Below are 18897 nucleotides of genomic sequence, written 5' to 3' on the forward strand. Positions count from 1 at the left end.
TCTTTCTGCTTCCTAGACACTTAACAGATTTTATTGGCTATTTGTAAATCAAACTGGTCCCAACTAATGACAATTCCTGATGAGCATAGCTCTTAAATTTTTCCATTTGGGATGTATCAGCTTTTCTCTACTCCTTGCTTCCTGTGTTAATGCCAGTGCCTTTTCTCACAATGAAATAGGGACCCTGGTCCCATGTTTTGCTCAAAATATGGGCTGATAACCAGAGGAATATATGCTACCTAACTGTGGTTGGCTAACTCGCCAACAGAAGACGCTTTTCACTTTGGGTTTCATAAACTAATTTTGTGCAGAATAATCTCACAGTCTCTATAATTTATTTAAACAAATCTTCAGAAACATAATTTTTTTGTTAGAGAATTCCTGAATTTGAAATTAGGGTAACTACAGGTACTTTTTCATCACAAATTTTTTTCAACGATTATTTCCTACTCACAATACAACTGTGCTTATGTGATATATTTACTCTTCAAAAAAAGCTGGTATTTTTTAAAGGCGCCCTCTTTAAAATTGGACACCCTCCTCTTCACCCTGTTATATTTACAAAAAATGTTCTTTTAAAAAAGATCCATTTGTATTTGTCTTTAGTGCTCCCATTCTCTGTTGTAGAGTCAGTCATCTCTGCTCACTCCTCAAACCGCATATTTATCCAGTGCCCGGGATAAACAAAGTATGAACTCACCCAATCTTGGTGTGCTTGCCACGACCTAAATCCCTGCATACCCCCAGAATCCTTCTTCATGACAGAGTCACATTTGCAATCTGGCACAGTAGCTTGCATAACAATAGATTCCAGTGGCCTAATTTCACCCTTGAGTTCCTGTAAAACCCTCATTCGGCTGCCCTCCACTTGGTGATTTATCTAGATTTATTGTGTCAATTTGGCAGAACAGCTCTGATATAACCACTGTTGGATCTAATATCATCAATCTTCCATTTCCAGGAACAATACAGGACTGGCAATCTCCCCATGATCTTCTTCATTAAAAGCTAAGGTCTAAGAGTACACCTATGAACTATCATTGTTTCATCCTTTGGAGAACTCTCTGTTCCAAAATCATCGGTGGTCAATCCTCTCCTTTTAAATAAATTATTCTCTTGGATTCATTGAAAGGAACTGTGTTGCTCTCGAAGGCTCACATATAATGTTCCTCGATTTCTTTGCATTTTGAGGATCACATTATTGCTATGTGATTGCTAATCTCCCATACCTTGTAGACTTTACTGTTCTCATTATTTGAACCATGTTACAGTTTAGGAAAAGAGTTAATTACCTCCTGAAGTCAAATGTTTGATACTTCCAGTTATCCATGTAATGGGAGGACAGGAATAATTTTGAATAGGCTGGTTTTTACAAAATTATTGCATTTCTATCACAGCTACCTGCTCTAAAATTAATAAATAACTCACTGAGTGGATGGACACTCAAAATTCTTGGTGTAACTTTTATAATGATTACTAATAATTCCTTAATATAAGAAATGTATTAATCACTAACTCTATGTGAGACCAAGTGCTAGGCGCTAGGAATTCAAGTAATTCAGAAAACATCATCTCTGCACTGAATGGTCTCACAATGTAGAATACAGTCACATTGCGGACATGTAAAAATCACATCAAGGTCATTCATTGTGACAGATGCCACATAATAGGTAAAAAGTGAAGGGCAGAGTGATTTCCTAGACATCTAGGAGAAAAGCTGTTTTCAGAGCAGGGTGAATAATGATATTGAGTGGCATCTTGACAAATGGATGGGAGGGTTGTGGGCAGACCACGTTAGGAGGGGAGGGGCCAGGAGGCGTTGAACAGTTTGACCATGGTGTGCGGTACAACAACAGAAATGGTAGCAGAGGAGACTAGATGAGACTGCTGGGTGTGCCATGAGCAAACGTTAGAACTTCATCCTGAGGGCAAAAGGCGGCCAGAGGGTTTTAAGCAATGAAATAATATGGTCAAATTTGTGATATGAGCGTGCGAGCAGAGAGATCATTTCAGAGGTTATGACCATGTTAAAGCAAGAGCTGATGGAAGCAGTGACGGTGGGAATGAAAAGAAGGGAATGGATTCAACATACAGGTAACAAGTCTAGCTGAGTCCTTCAAACATTCGTTCAGGGTGGTAGCAATTAAGGAAGAGCAAGAAGTCAAAGGCGACCCCGACTCAGGATTCATTTTCAGGTAACTAGGTACATGGTGTTTCCAATAACCGGCAGAAGGACTGCAGGAGGAACAGCAGGTTAGTACTAAGGTTAGTCTGAGTATTATGGAAGAGCTCTGTAAAGATAATGAGCTCTCTTTTGAACATACTTAGTTTGGCATGAGGTATCTAAGTGAAGGTTTCTGATAAATGATTACATAAATCTAGTGCTGAGGCTTAGAAATAAATATGAAAGAGTCACTAGCATAGGGTTCAGTCAATTTTACATTCTGGCTGGTTGTATTTGAGGTATTACACTAAGAATGACAGTGACAGTGATAAATAACAAATGATCCCTCTCTGAAACCTAGTAAGGAACAAAACCACAATTATTTATATTTTATTCTTCTTATATATAAGGTATATGAATCTTATTCATATAAATTATTTATTCCATGTACTAAAGCTTTGCCAATACAAGCTTTACTTACCTTTCAGACACATTATTATTTTAAATAACTCTTTTGATCATTCTTAAGATTAGCAACTATCAAATAAATGAATTACTAATATGATACAGTTCCCGATTCCAAAGTATAAGAATAAACAGTTGATTCCAGCTGGAAAATCATTTAGCTGAAACATTATACTTTTTATCATATCCCCTTTATATCACATTGATGAAGGACAGATTTGTTATACTTCCTGAATCAATGAAGATTTGGCAGCACTTGTGTCATTTGGGTAGAAAGAAAGTGTTCAAACAGAGCTTTTACTTTTTTTTAAGACAGAGTCTCCCTCTGTTGCCCAGGCTGGAGTGCAGTGGCACAATGTTGGCTCACTGCAACCTCCACCTCCTGGGTTCAAGCGATTCTTATGTCTCAGCCGCCTAAGTAGCTGGGATTACAGGCGTGCACCACCACACCTGGCTAATTTTTGTATTTTCGGTAGAGACAGGATATCACCATGTTGGCCAGGCTAGTCTCAAACTCCTGACCTCCAGTGATCTGCCCACCTCAGCCTCCCAAAGTGCTAGGATTACAGACGTAAGCCACCGTGCTCGGCCAGAGCTTTTACTTTTTGCCCCTTTAAAATAGCAGCTCTCTTTGCAAAGTAAATATATCACATAAGCACAGTTGGCTTGTGGGTAGGAAATGATGGTTGAAGAAAATGTGTGATGAAAAAGTCCCCATAGTTACCCTAACCTCAAATTCAGAAATTCTCTGACAAAAAAAAAAAATGATGTTTCTGAAGCTCTGTTTAAGTAAATTATAGAGATTGTGGAATTATTGTGCGTAAAAATCATTTTATGAAACTCCAAGTGAAAAGCATGTTCTGTTATTTAAATCCATAGTTAACTAGTAGATATTCCTCTGGCTATCAGCCCATATTTTGAGCAAGTGACATATACAAAGAATAAGCTAAGAGATTCTGATGTCTCTTCAGGAAACCTTGAATAGACAGTTTTTCAGATATGTGCATTGAATTGTTTTCACAACCTTTTATAAAACGGATGTGCTCACATAAGGCACGCAGCTATGTATTCTATGATTTCTACAGAATAGAAAATGTCAAACCTTGTTGCTGGAAGTGCTCCAAATGACATCGTGGTTTTCTTTTGTTTTTGTGTTTGTTTTTTTTCTATTACCATTGAACAGGGAAGGCCATGGTAAAATTTCAGTATTTGCTGCCAAAATGGCTTTAGCCACCTTGTGTGGAGGGAAGATCATGGACAAGTTAAGATGTAAGTTATTATTCTTTGTGTCTCTGTTTGCTTTTCCCTGCTAGGTACCACCCTTTTCTCTCCCTCATTCCCCCATGTCCCCTCCCCATTTGTATCTTTCCTCATTCTATGAGAGTTGTTTGAAATACATTTTTCACTGATGTTTGGATTTCGTCACAGCGATATTTTCATATTAGATAAATGCTAATGAAATGAATGTTTTCCTCTACTTATAACCTGTTGAGTATCACCAACTGGCCTCTTTCTGAAATTAAAGCAAAATAAGCACTCTTTGCAGTTAGTTGTGCTATACTGCCTTACAGGTGGCACAGGATGACAGGGACATGAAGGCTTAGTGGGAAACCTTCTCCTTTAAATCTTCTAAAAGCAAGACTCCTGGCACATTTCCTCATTCTTCTCAGCCAGCACTGTTCAAATCACTGGGAACTCCAAAGATTTCAAAGCCAACAATGTCAGGAAAAAAGAATAGGAATTACATAGAGACAGCATTGACAGAGTTAACTAGATGCCAATAAAAGCATGGTAGCTAAAGTACATTGAGTAATTGTGGGCCTTAATGAACATTTTGTCTCTAAATATGGTAGAGTTCCTTAACCAACAACACCCTGGGGATTGTTTGTTTGTTTGTTTGTTTGTTTTCTTTAGGTAAAGAAACTGAGACTCAGTTAACCATATGGCTAAGATGACACCAGGATTTGAACCCTAACTTTTTTTTTCTACACAGGTGGTTCACAAATTTTAGCATGCATCAGAATCACCTGGAGGGCTTTGGTAAAACATAGATTTCTGGGTCCCACCCCAAGAATTTCTGACTCAGTAGGCCTAGGATGAGGGTGGGTGACAAGAATATTTATTTCTAACTAGTTGAAAATGATGTTGATGCTGCTGTTTAAATTTAAAACTTCCATTTAACCCTATCCTTTCCCCTAAATAGTATGAATTGGGGCTATAATGCTGTGTTAGAAAGGGCACTGTCCTGGGAATTGGGAGTTCCAGGTTGCAAGCCCAGCTATGTGACTAATTTGCTGAGTTATCCTTTGGCAGTTACTTCACTTCTTTAGTCCTCAGCCTCCTTCTGTATCCTAAATTTTGGGATTTTGTGAGATACCCATAGAGTCACACCTGGCTGCATGCAGCCGTCTGTGTGGCTCACAGCACAAGGCTCACCTGCTGCCTGTCCTCTTCTGAGTGAGATCTCTTGCTTCTTGATCCACCCAAAAGGAAAGAATAAAGAAAGACACAGAAAACACCTTTTGTTCCTTTGAAATTTCCCCAGAGATGCTCCAGGGATGAGTCATTCCAATGGACCAGTAAGTAAGTGAAAGGGACAACAAAGCTTCAGGTAGCCATACAGCTTCCCTCACTTCTGGGACTTCCCTCCATGGAGAGCCAAAGGCAGCCAGGATTCAGAGAAGCCTAGCCAGACCTTAGGAGGAGCCATGTAGCTTCTCTTTTGTTAGCCTGAAAGATATAGAAAATTAAAAACTATCTACCTCAGTGCTTAGTTAAGAGATAATAGCTAAATTAGAAGGTGCTGACACCAAGGGCTTTTTTTTTCCAAAAAAAAAAAGCTTCAGAGTAATCCTCGGGCATTTCCTTCAAGGTTAAGCCAGAAAGAGAAAGTTTAGCAAAACGAACCAAGGCCAAGGAAGGAAGTTCTGAGAACCTTGTCTGCCAACCCCAACTGGCCATTTACGAAGAGGACATTAGATAAATGTAAAAAACAAAACAAAAGCTAAACAAAAAAATCCACTTGAGAGACATCTAAACATACCTATTTAATATTATATTAATAGGTACCTGGATAGAAGGGTCCCATATTAAAATAGGTTTAAGGAAATCTAAGAAAACCAGTTTTCTGCATCTCAGAACATCGTCAACCTTTAACATACCAGGCTAATTCTGAGCCCTCGAAGTCCTGGTGTTTGCTATCTTTCCACTCAGCTTTGCTCAGTGTAAGATTTCATCCTCCTCCTAGAGTAAGGGTGGAGGGTGAGGGAGGGGGGCTTGGTGGAGGTGACAGTCACAGGAGTCACATCTCACTACAGAGGTCCCCAAGCCCTTACAGCTCATCGCCTAGGGTGGTGTCTTAGACCAATTACTAACTAATTACTGGTTAGAGAAAAAGTATGACAGCAATGGCCATTGTGTAATCCACTTTCACCTCCTGTGCTCAGAAGGGCCATCCCTTTCCCTCAACCCATGAGCAACCCATGAACAAATGTGGGACAAATAAAGATGAAGGGACTAGCTGGTAGGTAAGGGACTAGCAATATCCGCACAGTTACAAAGCTCAAAATATAACTAAGTTATTGATTAGATCTTTACAATTGTGAAAACCCTTCCAGTTCTCTCTTGGGTCCAGGAGTTCAAAAGAAACAGTATAACTGCTACAGTGCTTTCTCCTCACCCCATCCCATCACCCTCCAAAAAGCACTCTCTAGTGGCCAAAGTCTATCCTCTTTAGGGCAGTGAAAGAAGCAACGAATGCATGTGTCCCCTTGGAGGTAGACTAAGTTTTCTAGTCTGCAGAAACAAGCTTCACGATATCACAGATTCTGTAGAAATAAAGATAGTGTGACCCCGATAAATCGCATTCCCCACTTTGAGAGCAGTGCACCTGAATCACACCCTTATGTGTCCCTGGTTCTCTGACTGTGAGGAGTCATTCTTTGTATAGTTAATCCTAGGAAGATGGTTTTAGCGGTTTCCAGGTAACTTGGTTAAAATCAATTTGACCAAAAACAATTTAGTTAAAGGTAATTTGGTCACAAACATCTCTCCAGAATGTTAGCTGGTCAAAAATGAATATCCTGAGTCATGAATATTTCTAGTTTCAGTGATAATTATTAATTGAATGAGCCAATGTGGGCAAATTTACCCACAAAATCTGCCCACAGAGACCAGTGGCTGCCCCTTGGTGAGTGGGATTGTGGGTGTTCCTATTGTATTCTTTTGCTGGCTTGCATTTTAATGATAAAACAGATAAGGCAGCCAGGCATGGTGGCACATGCCTTTAGTCCCAGCTACCCAGAAGGCTGAGACAGGAGAATCACTTGAACCCAGGAGGCAGAGGTTGCATGAGTTGAGATCACGCCACTACACTGGGCAACAGAGCGAGACTCCATCTCAAAAAAAACAAATCAAAACAAAACAAAACAAAAAAACAGGTAAGGTCGTGATTTTCTACATTGCTTCTGTAATAAGAAAAAGTAAAATGAAGGAATATGGGATGTTTCAGGCTTGAGGGTTTTGTTTTCCCTGCTTTAAAGTTTTTCTAATTCACGTTAAGCCAAAATGCCAGCTGTGCTTGTTTGGCAATTTTCCTATTTTTGTGCATAGTGTTGAGAGATATTTAGCTTGTTCCAGCTACTCCCTTATTGTTGGGGAACACAGAGCAAGAATAATTGGCTGAAAATAAGTCGGAAATTTTAAAAAACAAAGAGAAAGCAACAGAAAATTTGAAGTTGATTTTCTTAATGCTTTAAAATGCATTAGAAGAGAAAACAACACTATGTTGCAACATAATTTCCAGTAATTAGGGCCACCATTCAGTGGTAGGGTGTTCCCTGTGTAATTCCAGGGAGCATCATTGACACAGCCTAGGAGATGAAGGGCGCCCCCTGCAGTCATGTGCCATGGCAACCTAAACATAAACTTACCTAATAATACTACTATTTTGTCAGATTGTTCTTGGCCCAATTATAAGCTGTTTTAATGGGTTGGAACATTTGTTTATACTTCTGTCTTAGGGCTCCTGGATAGTTCTAAGGATCTTAAGGGATTCTAAATCCAATGCTGTAAGCCTGGTATGTCATATGCTGTTCTAAAGCTTTGAGGAGGACTTTTTAAGTCTTTTTAAAAGACTAGTATTATGGAAAATACTGCATATTTATTGAGTTTCTATTACTGAACTGGTTGTTTTGCCTCTACGCCTACCCATAGGCTTTCTAACGCACTGACCTACTTTAAATTCTTCAGTATCTCCCTCAACATCTTCTGGACACAACCTAAACTCCTCAGTAGAATTCAGCCATAAAAAAAGAATGAAATCCTGTCATTTGAGGCAACAGGGATGAGCCTGGAGGACATTATGTTAAGTAAAATAAGTCAGGCACGGAAAGATAAATACTGCATGTTCTCACTCATATGTGGGAGCTAAAAAAAAAAAAACTGAACTCACGGAAGTAGAATTGTGCTTATTAGAGGCTGGGAAGGGTAGGGGGCTGCAGGGGGTTGGGGGGATAGGGAGAGGTTAGTTAATGGCTACAAAATTACAACTATGTAGGAGGAATACATTCGAGTGTTCTATAGCACTGTAGGGTGACTATAGTTAACAAAACTTTATTGTATATTTTCAAAAAGCTGGAAGAGAAGATATTGAATGTTCCCAATACAAAGAAATGATAAATGTTTGAAATGAAGGTAACGCCCATTATCCTGATGTGATCATTACACACCAAACACATGTATCAAGATATCACTCTGTAGCCCATAAATATGTACATTAATTTTTTTACTCAGATAGAATCTCTGTAGTCTCATGGTTAATAAACTATTTGAAACAGCAGAAACCCTTTATAAATGGAGTATTTAATGAAAATGAGAATCAATTCATGTTCTCAAAACCATAATCCAGTAAAAGCCTGTGATATGCTTAACATCTGACTTTGGTGTAAAAACAATGTTCCCAGATTATATTTTGACCTTGAAAAATTAAACCTAAAGTGAATAGAAGTGGCACATTCACAGCAGTTTATCCCAGCAGCTGTGCTGGCCTGGTGACAAGCTAGTTAGCATGGTGACAAACTATATAATAGCAAACCCTTTCATTCTAATAGTGATTTGCACAGAGGAATTATAAAGCACCTTGGGAAATTATGTCATTAATATTCATTAAGTGCACATACTGGCAGAAATTGAAGAACAGTGGTTCAGTGAAGCCACAGGCCCTTCAGAGAAAGACCCAGGACCCTGACTTTACCTCATTGATCATCCACAAGACCAGGCTTCCTCTTCACTATATGAGTCAGAAAACCCTTCCCTGTAAATCAAGTGCCTTCCACCCAGAAAACTGTAATTTATAGAAAGTTTTCTGCTTCTGTAGGAAGTTAATCAAGTGTTTATCATTACATCTTTATCCTCATTGTGTCTTTGATTTTTCAAATATCTTACACCAAAATCCGAAAGTTTTAGTGATAATATAAATTGGTAAATTTCTAGCTAGATAAATGAATATACACACACCCCAACTTTATAGTAAAATTCTCATTGTGTTTCAAATGAAGTCAGCGTCTCTCTCATATATACAAAAATTTCTCTTGTTGAGCTACATGAGAGTTAATAGATGACCTCAAAACAAAAACATAGTGTCTTATTAAAGACATTTAATAGGTGTCTCTCTCATTAAAATGTTAATTTTACCCAAATTACTTGTGATTGCTATGTGCCAGAATCATCTACAAAAAGAAACCAGAGAAAACATTATGCCAGGAATATTTCAGCATAAAAATTAGCTTTTATATTACTCTTTCATAAAAAATGTTTATTTTGCTACCTTTTTGTCGTTTGTAGCAGATATATTGAACAAAAACAGTGGAGAATGTTCATGTGATGAATATATGCCTTTCCTTTTCCTTTCATCAGATATTTTCTCAATGATTTCTGACTCCAGTGGGGTGATGGTTTATGGACGATATGACCAATTCCTTCGGGAAGTTCTCAAACTACCCACAGCAGTTTTTGAAGGTCCTTCATTTGGTTACACAGAACAGTCAGCCAGATCCTGTTTCTCCCAACAGGTAGGAGAAAAATATGTTTAAGGAAGTATCTCTTTCAAACAGTGGTTGCTCTCCTTCTAGATGTCATTCCAGGTCACAAATACTCGGACAAATTATTCTATGTGATAGCAACCTGTAGTGTATTTTTCAGCCTCTGACATATGACCTCTGAGCCAATAACTAAACCCAGCACATCTGCATCACAATAATAGACAGTGTTTACTGACCATGAGGCAGGCACTGTGCTAAATTTTTTCCTTTCATTCTCTAATTTAATCCCTACAACAACCCTTCTGTGTTAGTCTCTTTTCACACTGCTTTAAAGACATACCAGAGACTGGGTAATTTATAATGAAAAGAGGTTTAACAGACTCACAGTTCCGCCTCAGGAAACTTACAATCCTGGTGGAAGGTGAAGGGAAGCAAAGACCTACCTTCTTCACATGGCGGCAGGAAAGAGAAAGAATGAAAAGCCCAGGGGAATCTGCCATTTATAAAACCATTGGATCTCCTGAGAACTCCCTCACTATCACGAAAACAGCATGGGGGAAACCACCCCATGATCCAATCACCTCCCACCAGGTCTCTCCCTCAACACCTGGGAATTACAGTTCAAGATGGGATTGGGTGGGGACACAAAGCCTCACCATATCACCTACACCCTCAGTGTCATTATTTGTACTATCACTGCACTTTCAAAAGGGCTTAATTGTCTCACTCAGCCTCGTGTGAAATACATGCTTGACCCAGCAACAAGCTTTAACATTGGTTTAGCAAAGGATACCAGAAAGGAATCCCAACATCTGCCACTTCATGACCTGAGAGGCCCAAAATATGGCAAACACAGCTGCCTAAATCTTCTACAGCATGATACATTTGGGGTTCCAAGTGATGTGTTTTAACTGGGTATGGCTCAAGCTACCCTGGGAAGCTGCATAGTTTAGGGGGCTATCTATGTGTGTACCTCTCTGGTCATGTAGAGAGACTCCAGGCCCATTCTCCAGCGTAGCCCAGTGGTAGCATAGAAATCCATACATTAAAGGTTAGTTTACCATTTTTTGAGAATCCAAACTAACTTTTTTGTCCTCTAAAAAGGCCTCTTGACTGGGTGTGGTGGCTCACCCCTATAATCCCAGGACTTTGGGAGGCCGAGAGTCAGGAGCTCAGGAGTTCAAAACCAGTGTGAGCAACATAGGGAGACCCCATTTCTACGAAAAATTTTTAAAACTTAGCCAGGCATGGTGGTACATGCTTGTAGTCCCAGCTTCTCAGGAGGCTGAGGCAGGAAGATAGCTTGAGCCCAGATGACGCCACTGCATTCCAGCCTGGGTGACAGAGCAAGGCCCTGTCTCAAAAAATAAAAAAAGGTATATCCCTGCCCCATAAAATGCATACAACAAGTGCTCACTACACTGAACTTTATGGATTAAGAGTCAGGAAGTTTTTTCTTTTTACTGAAATTAACTTTTAAAAATGTCAGTAGGCCGGGTGAGGTGGCTCACTCCTGTAAGCCCAGCACTTTGGGAGGCCAAGGCGGGCGGATCACAAGGTCAGGAGTTTGAGACCAGCCTGTCCAATATGGTGAAACCCCGTCTCTACTAAAATTACAAAAATTAGCCGGGCATGGTGGCAGGCACCTGTAGTCCCAACTAGAAGCAGGAGAATCGCTTAAACCCGTGAGGCAGAGGTTGCAGTGAGCCGAGATTGTGCCACTGCACTCCAGCCTGGGAGACAGAGCAAGACTCCATCTCAAAAAAAAAAAAAAAAAAAAAAAAGTCAGTCACTTCAAAACACAAATCTATTTTTTCATTCAATTTTACTGCTTTCCAACTTTTCTCATGGCATGCTAAATGTATGGCTCCTTTTATTTTTATAGTGCTTTATGCCTCACAAAGTGAATTATCTGATTTATGGCTTGCAACAACCCTGTGACCTAACAAGGAAAATATGATTCTTTTTTAACAATATAAAGTTCATAGCTAGTGAGGGCAGGGGGCTGAATTTTTAACTCTGGACTTCTAATTCCATCTGTTAATGTTACTCTTGTGTTCTTGTTGTTGTTGCTTTTGTTTTGTGCACTTTCAGTTCATATTTACAAATATGCAGATGATCTGACTCAAGGAAATGTAACTACCTGTTGTATTACTTCACCCAATCATGGAAACAAGATTAATTTCATTTATAACTGAATTCCTAAATTTTAGGTAGTGTATTATAGAATAATTGGTAAATGTGCTAATGCCTCAGAATATATGTCTCATTCAAAATCAGCTAGAATAATAAGACTGGGGTTTAAAAAAAAAATCTTAGAAGGACGTATGCTGGGTGTGATGGCTCACACAGTAATCCTAGCACTGAGAGGCTGATGCAGGAGGAGAGCTTGAGTCCAGCAGTTCAAGACCAGTCTGGACAACATAGTAAGATCTCATCTCTGAAAAAAAAAAATTAAACAATTAGCCAGGTGTGGTGGCACACACTTATAGTCCCAGCTACTTGGGAGGCTGAGAGGAGAGGATCCCTTTAGCCCCAGGTGTTCAAGGTTGCAGTGAGTTATGATTGTGCCACTGCACTCCAGCCTGGGCAACAGAGTGAGATCCTGTCTCTAAAAAAAAAAAAAGAGAAAAAAGGACCTATGTGTTCAAGAATTATATGTGATGTTGACACGTTCAAAATTCCTTTTGAAATATCCTATAGACTGTTCTGTTATATGATTTGTATATATCCCTAATGATAAGCAACTTATACATGTTGAAATCATAATAACATTGTTGGAAACTTCCAGGAGTGATTTTTAGCCAGTATGGCAAATAGTCAAAATGAATAAGATCATTTCAAGTATGAAAAGAGGTACACAAAAATAATAGGACCAGTTTATTTTTGTACTTAATGAATTGGCTCTTAACAGCTACTCAAGAGTCTGAAGGAGGTAGGAGGAGGTAGGAGGATGGCTTGAGACCAGGAGTTAGAGTCCAGCCTGGGCAACATAGTGAGACCCCATCTTTAAAGCAAATAAATAAATATTTTAAAAAATAAATAAATAAAATTATCCCATCCCCTCTGATATTCTAGTTCAAAATTTCAAGTAGTGATTTTTGCATATAAATATGTATTTTGTTATTTATACCATTACAGCACACGTATTAATATAGCTTTCTAACTTTTATCATTTTGAAAGAAACTTATAGATACAATGCATTCCTTTTGTGCATCCAAAAGGACCTGGATAGTGAGAAAGAAGCAGACCGAATTGAGAGGAATTATATATAAAGTAATAAAAGGAGTGAATTTTTAAAAATGTAGATGGTTCTGTCCTAACAGAATTCCCCTCCTGCTCTTGTATAACAGAACCATTCACATTAACCACTAAATATTTAGTACTTTTAGCTCGAAAGGGAAGTTGTTCTACAAATTTAGAAGACTGACTGATAGGAAAATTGTAGAGTGAGCTATGATGCATTCTTGAGTAAAATTCCATGGAGAATTTCAATTCTTTATTTTGCTTCATTATTTTTATTCTGTCTTTCATATATACAAATAATGCTCTTGAAATTGTTTTTCTCCTGATGATATTATTGACTCAGCCTCAGTGGAGAGAATTCAGTCCTATGTCTGCTTAGGTATAAAAAGCAAGCAATGTTTTCAGTTCTGAACTAGTTTAATAACACATTTGGCAAGTTCTGTTTCTTCAGATATTAGACATTTATTGAGTGCTCTTTTGTTTCAGTCTCAAATGATATGATATTTACATAGCAGGTAAATTGAGATGATTCTCTGTCCTAAATTTATGGGGGGTTTTTTTATGCAGAAAAAAGTCACGTTAAATGGTTTCTTGGACACGCTTATGTCAGATCCTCCCCCGCAGTGTCTGGTCTGGTTGCCTCTTCTGCATCGACTAGCAAATGTGGAAAATGGTGAGTAGTTACTAATGAGCAAAGGTGATTTTTTAAATTATTGAAATTAGGCCATTAGTTCTACAGTTAGTAAGCCCAGGTTGTTGTTTTGGGGAAGCCTGTTTAGTGGCTGTTAGTTTTGTTTAGGATAGAACTAACCCATCTCCCTGTTCGGGAAGGCCTTAAAGGACCACTGAAAAATTAGGACTGTCAGTTCTAAAAATAAATCTCATGGTGTTCTTCTCAATTACAAGTCAGGTGTGGTTAAAAGACTTGGCACAATAGAAGGCGAACTTCAACAAGGAGTGTGACATTATTTTGTATTTGTTTTAGATCTGAATTTCTCATATTTGCATACATGGTACTGATTATTTCTTCCCAGGCACTCAGCCAGAAATAGGTGGGAGAAATGAGAAAAAAAAATAGATGATAGCACCCTGTTAATCTTTAGTCATATGTTCCAGATTGTGAGCTTTCAATAGTTGTACTTACGTTAAAGATAAGAGTAAAATAACTTTCGTATCATGTCTTTTTTTAAAGCAAGTATTTCTAAGATAAAATGAACTACTGTTGGCATATCCAGATTTAAATATGAAATACTGCTTGGGGCAAAATTTACAGAAATTTAAACATGGAGCAGTTCAGTGCCTCCATCTAATCTTTAGGTGTTCCTACTTATTGTTCAGTATAACTCTGAAATTTCTCCAGACTTGACGAGGAAATAGTTTAGTTTATATCTCTTACTGAGATTTAACTTAAGTCTCTATATATTACTCAACTTTTGTGTATTTCTTTAATATACATTGCAGCTAAAGTTAGCTTAATTTTAAATTATCATTCAGAATTTTTAGCATCTGCCCTTATTTATCTGTTAGTTAAAAGTTATGAATTTATCCTGTTTTTCTCATGGAGAAAATTTAAGGAATGAATTTATTTTTTATTTTTTGCAATCACTAACAATCATAGTTTTTTTTATGTTTATCCATATGCAGAAGCGAAGAGCAATTAAGGTCCATGTTATTATGCAAAATGAGTTCACGTTACTGTTTACAGTTCTAGAACTAGTCATTTTCCAATCATAAAGCTATAATTTCATTCCTTCTCTCTCAGCATTTCCTGCTGCAGGAGATCAGTTTCTTAGGCACTGTCCCAGAGCAGTTGTCCCTAGATTCAAGTCCCACTCTAGTCTTTCTCAAGAGCCGGGAAGAAAGGTTATGACACTTTTTTAGAAGACAATGCATCCAGAGCTAGTTGTGTCTTTGTTTTTACACTTTGCTTTTTATCTTCATTTATTATTATTTGCATTGTTTTTCCTGACTGGTTAGGCCAGAGAATAGCTTTACCAAAGGCAAGAATTGTTACTGTAGTTTTAGTATCTAGCTGATAGCATGTAGACAACTACTTGGATTTGATCACTTAATTCTAATATTTTACTTTGCTTCAAATCTAGTATTTTGCTTTGCCTGCTTTATAATTCAAATTTCCTACCAAAGAAAGTTAACTGTCTCTTGAGGCATCTGAATTATTTAGAACTGTTTTCAGATAATTTACACATCTTTTTTAGGGCCCTACACACCTGCCTCAGGAAAGAAAAAAAGATGTTTGTCAGATGTAGGCAACACCACTCATTAAGTAAGCCATTAGTCACTCCATTTTTAAAAAAGTAACTTAATTATCTCATCCATATCCAGTTTTCCATTCTCTGCCCATCTTCCTTTCTTTTTTCTGCCTCTCATTCTCCATGTCTCTGATATTTGCTCTCTTCCCACTGGACAATCAGCATTCACCCCTTGTTCTTCTGAGTCTTCCAGTGAGCTGTGCTGGTCTCCTGGAGACAGAGAGCAGTTTGGGGTAAAGGCAAGTCTGTTTGGCTAATTTAAATTCTTGTAATATGAGAGATGGGAATAGAAAGAGCAAATAGCATTACAGAGATTTTTGTTGTTAAAAGGACACCTCTTCTCCATCCCATTTCATTTCATTTCCCCATAGGCATGATTGAAAAGAGTTGTGAGAATCCAGGAATGAACTAAATGTGTCTCTGAGCCCAAATCAACTATCATCTGAAATCGTGGTGCAGAGAAGAAAGATGCAATTCCTGTCAGGCTGTATTTTTCCTTCTGGTTCATACTTTTGTTTTCTTGGTTTTTCTTCACTTACTTCCCCCTTAGTCTTCCATCCGGTTGAGTGTTCCTACTGCCACAGTGAGAGTATGATGGGATTTCGCTACCGATGCCAACAGTGTCACAATTACCAGCTCTGTCAGGACTGCTTCTGGAGGGGACATGCCGGTGGTTCTCATAGCAACCAGCACCAAATGAAAGAGTACACGTCATGGGTAAGGCAAGGTCCAGGCAATACTTGGAGTTGGATGTGTGAGTGTTGCCCAGAATTAAAGGGAATATCAAGGATGGTGGCAGAATTAAAGGGCAAACTTACCTTCCATCCCAGGTCTAGTATTCAGTCCCCCTTCCTCCCACCCTCCACCCCACTGAGTGCTCTTACTTATTCTGTTGGAACCCAGTGTAGCTTCCTGAGATTTAAAATACAGGAAGACTCAAAACTATGTTACTTCTTGGAATATAGATAATTCAGTACTGATTTAAATAACAACTGAATAGCAAGGACCTTCTGGAACATAATCTTACATTCACAGTAAGTTAAAATCTTTTCCAAGTTTTGTTTTGTGGAAACAGCTTAAAAATTATTGTTAGTTTTATTTTTCTTAGATTCTGGAGTTCTTTTAAGTGCATGACTAGAATATTAAAGAAACAAGTATGAGAGGAGAGTGTGGACATAATAATACTGTTCCATTTTACTTTTCTGCAGAGGGTGGGGAGGGGAGATTGTCGTTATATTAGCAAACCATCTTTTCATGAAGAGTGTGAGTGACCAACCTGGCAAAGGTGGCATGTGAGTGTCTGTGTGATAGATGTATTCTCAGGAGCATGTGGTAGCAGGTCTGTGGGAGGAAATGTGACTCCATTTGCTCACTGTTCAAATGGATTATGATTTACTGATGCTTATCTTCGTTAAACTCAAAGATCAGTTCCAGCAGTGTTGCCCTCGCGCATCTCTTCAAGGATTGGTTTTTGTAGGGTATATAGATTGGTTCTTGTGGGATATACCATCAGCCCTTCCAGCACCTCTTGGAATAGATCTGTCACAAGAAAATCCAACCTATTTATGATTTTTTCTATATTTTAATGTATTTCAATTCAACCTATAGTCTTTACTTAAAGAAGTCTTCAGAATTATACATCTTAAATCAAAATGTCCTTCCTAGGAATTATTATTGGGAACTAATATTCAGTGTAAATATACTAGTACTTCATCACTGGTCAGATTCTGAATTCAAGCAACAGTTCTTCACTAAGGCACAGTATACTGAGAACTTGCCAATTCCAATGCAACTCCTCACTGTTGTTTATGTCATGCTGAGGATAGATAGATACATTAACACGGATCATGAACTACAATTTAGTTTAGAAGATAGGAGCTAAAACTTTCTATTTTCTTATTGTTAGCATATTACCAGTTTTCAAACTTCTACCCCATATCCTAAAAGATTTGGTGTTTGAAAACTTATCAAATTTAGTTGTTTTACATAAATGCTAAATCCACATAAGGAGCCTCTTTCTTAGGGGTTGTAGACCTAAAATTATATTCCAGGGCACTATCCATACAAAGAAGGATCAGACTCCTTGAGAGGACAGAAGGCCCTATGGTTTGTGGGGCAAAGAGCTGCTGCTGGCTGCTGTCTTAACTGTTCTAAGAATTACATCTCCTAACAAAAGCCAGAGGGATTTCTTGAGCAATGCTCTTATTACTTAGCTTTTAAAAAATGAGGATAATAGTCATTTCATTACATTACCAATTATGGACTCTAAGTATAAAAGAAAGTGACAAAATTTGAAATGGTTTCTTATGGAAAGGAAAAACATGGTTAAGGTTTTATTATTATGCTGGTGCAAAAGCAATTGCAGTTTTTGCCATTACTTTCAAATGGCAAAAACTGCAATTGCTTTTTCACCAACCTAATGTCTGTGATAGGCTACTTTTTATATAATTTTGACTGTAAAACATCAAGATAAATTTCCCAACAATCTAAACGAAAAAGAGGCAGCATGATTCTCTGGAAATAGCCTGAATTTTAAATTCTGAAGACTCAGATTGAAGTTCCATTTTCACTTCTAACTGGATGTGTTCAGCCACACCTGAAACATCTTTCTTGCACCTGGATTCCCGCAAAATCTTCCGCTCATCTTCATTCCATGCCTATTTCCTCACAAACCATTTTCTGTTCTTAAGTGAGAGCAGTCCTTCTAGAATCAGGTCTGATGCTGTCATGCCTATGATTTAAACTCTTCATGGTCTCCCTCTGTCCTGGGGATAGAGACAGTTCTTAACAAGCCGTATAAAGACTTTGAAGATCTGCCTCCTGCTTTCCTCCCCAGAAGGGCTCCCTTCACTGTTGCTGCTTCCTCCCTCTCGAGTGACCTTCCCAGTCTGCTGAGTTTTTGTCAGAAGGACTCCTGCAGGCCCATTAAGTCCCAGCTCAGGTGCCCCATGCACAATGCCTGCTTCCATTTGTTGTAGCATTTGCTGACACTGAGCAGCAGGAGGCAGCTTGTTCGGAAACTCTCTTCCCAGCATTGAGCAAATTTCCAGACTCAGGGTCAGCACTGAAAAAGGATTTCTTCCATAAATGAATATCTGTTATGAAAAGCAAATCATTTGATAAAATATACATAAATATTAGCTGTTGTCACTTCTACCTTCCTTCTTCTTTCCAGAAATCACCTGCTAAGAAGCTGACTAATGCATTAAGCAAGTCCCTGAGCTGTGCTTCTAGCCGTGAACCTTTGCACCCCATGTTCCCAGATCAGCCTGAGAAGCCACTCAACTTGGCTCACATCGTGTGAGTATCCCTACCCTCCCAGTATAGAGACAATTTTCTTCAAAGGCACATGTCTGGAGCCATACAAAAGCAATTTCCTATCAGTGGTCAGCAACCAAGATTTTTTTTAAAAAAGTCAGAGTAATGCCATCATAATTTTTTGTTGTTGTTGAGGTATACAGTACTTCCACCAGGCTGGACAAGTAAAGTATGCAACACTAACATAATTCACCTGGAGGTGGAAAATATTTCAGAAAGCTTAGTTATAAAATATGGATGTTAGTGGTGTCTGCCCATTGGAAGTTAACAATGGGATCACTGTGGTAAAAAATGATTTACAGCATATTATTCCTTAATTTCATATGTGCTTTGAGTTCCAAATATAAAAGCTGTTTGTTTTATTTCTCTGCAGACCCAGTTTAAGATGCCAGC

At 38.4% G+C, this 18897-nt stretch overlaps 1 protein-coding gene across 20 annotated transcripts in view; it reads left to right on the forward strand.

Moving 5' to 3' along the window:
* Positions 1-18897, forward strand: part of DTNA (dystrobrevin alpha) — a 395439-nt gene that overhangs the window by 305896 nt on the left and 70646 nt on the right. For 19 of the 20 annotated variants that reach the window (XM_054460657.2, XM_054460665.2, XM_054460668.2 and 16 more), the window contains 5 exons: positions 3813-3898; positions 9545-9699; positions 13484-13589; positions 15737-15903; positions 18362-18486. In XM_054460657.2, coding sequence (XP_054316632.1) covers positions 3813-3898; positions 9545-9699; positions 13484-13589; positions 15737-15903; positions 18362-18486 — 639 coding nt within the window. Of the gene's footprint in view, positions 1-3812; positions 3899-9542; positions 9700-13483; positions 13590-15736; positions 15904-18361; positions 18487-18897 lie in introns of all 20 variants that reach the window. The other variant, XM_063653535.1, reaches the window with a different exon arrangement.

Source organism: Pongo pygmaeus, chromosome 17 (assembly GCF_028885625.2).
Source record: "Pongo pygmaeus isolate AG05252 chromosome 17, NHGRI_mPonPyg2-v2.0_pri, whole genome shotgun sequence".
In the NCBI taxonomy this organism is placed as follows: Eukaryota; Metazoa; Chordata; class Mammalia; order Primates; family Hominidae; genus Pongo; species Pongo pygmaeus.